The sequence below is a fragment of the Rhagoletis pomonella genome, unplaced genomic scaffold, assembly GCF_013731165.1.
Source record: "Rhagoletis pomonella isolate Grant_MI unplaced genomic scaffold, Rhpom_1.0 Rhpom_scaffold_00002, whole genome shotgun sequence".
Lineage (NCBI taxonomy): Eukaryota > Metazoa > Arthropoda > Insecta > Diptera > Tephritidae > Rhagoletis > Rhagoletis pomonella.
In genome coordinates this window covers 103279289-103283658 of record NW_023458556.1, presented here as the reverse complement: position 1 = coordinate 103283658, position 4370 = coordinate 103279289, and the positions used below count along the sequence as shown (strand labels likewise).

Genomic DNA, 4370 nt, shown 5'->3' with positions numbered 1-4370 from the left:
AGATACAGCATAAGAAAGGGACTTCTATGGGGTACGCCGATGCTTTAAGTAGGACGCAGATTACACATATCATCAATGCCGATGAAGTTGAATTTCAGATTCAAATAGCTCCAGAACATGACGAGGCTATCAGTCTTCTTCGGAAGCGCCTTAAAAACGGTCCAGTGAAAAACGTTTACTTAGTGCATGGTTTAGTTAGTAGATGCAGGCCCAATGGAAATCAAATGTTATATGTTCCTGCCGAAATGGAATACAATGTTATAAGGTCGTTACATGAAAAGATGGGCCATCAATCAGTTGATAACACTATCGGGAAACTAGTTCTGTATTATTGGTTCCCCAAAATGAGAGTAAGGGTGGAATCGTTTATTGGCAACTGCTTGAAAAGTCTAATGTGCGCTAACCCATCACGAGTTAGCGAGAGAAATTTGTACGTAATTCCTAAGACTCCTCTTTCCACACATTTCATATCGACCGCTTTGGCCACTGCCGTCTATCAATTCGAAACGAAAGCACATTTTAATCGTAGTTGATGAGTTTACCAAATTTGTGAGGCTTTATCCAACGAATTCCACTAGCAGTAGAGAAGCTACTACCGCTCCTGAGGAGTACTTTAGTTACTATTAGTTAGTTACATGTTCACTTAGGCGATTTTTATATGATCGAGACCGATCAATTACCAGGTTGGCCGAGCTGTAGATATTATGTTTACTGGGAATTTAAATATGTAAAATTAAATATCGAAAACGATAGAGATCAACAAATAAATACTTGAAATGTCAGAAATTTTAGTTTTTACTAAAAAAGTAAATTGGTACAGGTTTGTACATTATACATATCTCTTTTAACATTGTCGAGCTACGCTGCAAAAAGGGCGGTTATTTTATATTGTGTTAAAAAAATTAATTTAAAAACGAGGTTACTTAATGCTTAAAAATAGTAACGCCTGCCCCTGCTCAGTCGATTTTTGTTTTCCTGGAAAGTCTGTGAATTCTCTATATGTGCTAAAAATAAAATAGCTTTAAATTCGATTCAGTAAGGAGAAGATATTGAAAATTTAGCAGCCTTACCTTTTTTAAAGCTCAAAAAACTGCAATTCCAAAATATTTCGAAAACTATTCTACTTTTATAATAAGGGATTGGCATATGTGGATTCGGCGGAAAATTTTACATGGGATTGATAAATAGAATGTGGTGGTTATTTTTTTGTCGTAGTGTAATATTATGTTACACAATAGAAAAAAAAAACAAAACCTGATAGAACGTAAGAGCCTTAACAGTGGGCACGTTCAGAAGGCGGAACAGCTCAGTAACTGTTACGATTGCATCTTCTGCACGCGTTGTTGTGTACTTCTGACCAACTTAACAGTTGTGTTATTTTTCTGATCATTTGAGGCAACATGTTGGTGTGTACCTTTAAGAATTAAATTTGACAGCTAATGTATCAAGAAGTTCAGAATACGCATACAAATCACTGATTTTTTTTTTAGCAACGGGTGTGCTCGACTGCTGCGCCTTCTGAACCTACCCAATGAATTTTTCATAACCGAGTAAACAATTACACCTTTACCAATAAGGTAACTCTTATAAAAAGAGCAAACAAAGCAAGCAAACAAGCAATTTGATGGACTAATTGGACAAAACCTCTTAAAATTTTAAGAAATTTTTTTTTAAATAAAGTGTGGGAAAATTTCATGACTCTTGTTCTTTTGATAGCAACAAAATCTACACATTAAAACCGAAAATACAAAGAAAAAAAGTCCAAATTAGACGAATGTACAAATATCCGTAAATAAATGAAGTAATCAATAGGAAAATAAAGAAGTTGGAGCTTTGTTTTTTGGAGAATGATCAAATGAGTTATCCTGTCTTTATATGTATTTATTTTACGTAGATATTTAAAAACTTTATGTAAAGATCTCGGCCTACGACCTTAAAGAAAGTGAACTGCGGTGAATCATAAGAAAAATGGTTCACTTTAAATCAAATCGTACAAATTGCTAATTTTATAGACGGTCCCCAATCCCACAACAACGCATACACAATACACTTAAACTTATATCTACATTTAAGTATCTTAACTCTCTCTTAAATACGACAATTCTATGGCATTATCAATAAACATGTATTCTTCAAACTTACTCAGTATAATATATCTATAATTATCTGCTGCTTGCTTCTACCGATGTTGTTGCCTTTGCTGATTTTCTTCTTGTAAACTTGCATATTCCTTTCTGTCCACTTTCGTTGCTATCACCTTAAACTCGTCCGGTTGATAGTCAGCATAGGCAATTTGTCGCTCCAGCGACGTTTCAGGTAACTGTGTTATCTTCTGAAGGCGCTGCTGTACAATTTGCCAATGACGAAGAATATAATCCTCATGTGGCGCCAAATGATGGGCAAAACGCAAACACGCATTGGCACGCGCCAACCTCTTGCGCTCCACAAATACTACACACAAATTGTGTAGACCCTGTATGTTGTGCGGTTCATAACGAAGTATACTGCGATAGCATTGCTCAGCCGCATCTAGATCCTTCATGTGATTTATGTAAATGTCACCGAGCAGGATCAAACCTTTAATGTGTTCGGGATGATGACGTATTAGCTGATTCAGGTACGGGATTGCGTCCAACGGCCGATTGGCATCGGCTAGGAGTAGCGCCAAATTAAAAAGTGCACTGCGAAAATCAGCACGCAGGTGTATTGCTCGCTTAAAAAACTGTTCTGCTTCTTCAAAATTCGATTCGTCCATGGCCAGCATGCCCAAATTGAAATAGACCTTCTCATTGTTCGCATCCTTGTTTAGCACCTTGAACAGGCGCGCACGCGACAACTCACGCGCTTCTGCACCGCCGTGCTCCTGTAGAAGTATGGCGGAATTGAGTAGGGCTTGTTCATGTTCCGGATACAATTCGATGGCTTTGTTAAAGTAGACGTGCGCCTGCGCACTTTTACCTTGCTCCAAGAAAACAACACCCAAATTGTAATAGATGTCGGCATTCTCACTGTCGTACAATAACGCCTTCTCGTAGACCTCTTGCGCCAGTGCGGTGCGATTCAATTTCATCAGTATGTCGCCGCGGTTAATATACGCTTGTACATAGTCGGCGCGCATACTGATTGCCTGGCGGTACAGCAGATCGGCCTCTTCAAGTCGCGTGCTATTGCGCGCAATAAGTTGTGCTAGATTTATAAACACATTCAAATGGTTGGGTGCTATGCGTGCTTGGTAACTTTCGCCGGGTTTCACTTGCGGAAATAAAGACTTGGCCCTGCGATATGCCACCTCGGCCTGATCGTATTGCTGCATATTGTTGTAGGTACGTCCAACATTGATGTGCGCGCCAATATCATCCGGTTGTATTTGCACCGCTTGCTGGAAATACAGCAAGGCCTCCGCATAACGTTGCTCATTTTCAAGCGCATGACCAACGTTGTTAAAGAGTTTGGCATTTCTGCTATTTACATGAACTCCTGACATGAACAGCGTGTACTCTGTACGCCAATCCATATTTCGGTGATGTGTTTTGAGCGCATGCGTGAGCAACAACAAACTTAGTGACAGTTGCATTAAACGGCGCATGATCACTTTACCGTTCAGATAATTCTCTAATTGTACGTATCCGTAGGCCACGAATAGACAGTAGCCCATAGAAGGCATGTAGAGTATACGCTCGGCCACTACAAAGCCAACTGGAAAGAAGAGATTGGAGGCGGGCACAAATGGCAATGCCAGCCAGGCGAGACTCATCAAAAGCACGCGAGATCGAGTTAAATTACGGGTTGTGCAAGCATACCAGGTAATAGCGCCCAACGAAGCGAAGGCGGCTAGAGTCGCCAAATTGCGTGCATCGCTAAAGTCTTCGATTAACGGAATGGTACCTGAAATAGAGAAGAGGCAAGTTTCAATTGGTGTTGATTTGTAGCAACTCTGCAAAAAACTGCCTAAGCAGATTTCATTATCTAAGTTATGATTCATTTTCTTCTTAAATTTAGCTAGCGACAGAATTTATGCCAGTGTTGGAAAAGAAGGTTGGAGAGATATAGCATTTATCTCTAATTTAGCATTTCAGGCAGCTGCTGTGACTGGTTAGAGGGGCGTACTATAACTCCGTAGGGCCTGCGTTCGATCCCTGGTCCCGGCAACACCTTAATTAGATACCATTTTTTTCTTACAGCGGTCGCACCTCGGCAGGCAATGAAGGTTGGAAATAAAACAAATTCCGCCTTATTTCTCATTGCTTATTTATACTATTTGTAATAAAAACAGTTTACTGACGGAATGAATTTCGTCTGCATGCTTTTTAATATGTTGAAAACATTGCTAGAAACCCGTAAAATGTTTGCATGAAACCATGGCGCAATAA

The 4370-nt window shown here is 39.6% G+C and overlaps 1 protein-coding gene across 1 annotated transcript; it reads right to left on the bottom strand.

The window, feature by feature from the left end:
- Positions 1-1779: 1779 nt before the first annotated feature.
- LOC118756562 (protein O-mannosyl-transferase Tmtc3) lies at positions 1780-3982 on the bottom strand. Its single transcript, XM_036491322.1, has one exon. It carries the CDS (start codon positions 3980-3982, stop codon positions 2180-2182), a length of 1803 nt encoding a protein of 600 aa, XP_036347215.1. The 3' UTR covers positions 1780-2179.
- Positions 3983-4370: the final 388 nt, after the last annotated feature.

Coding starts and splice junctions, on each gene's coding strand:
- LOC118756562 (XM_036491322.1), bottom strand. CDS start 3,982: ATGAATCATAACTTAGATAATGAAATCTGCTTAGGCAGTTTTTTGCAG.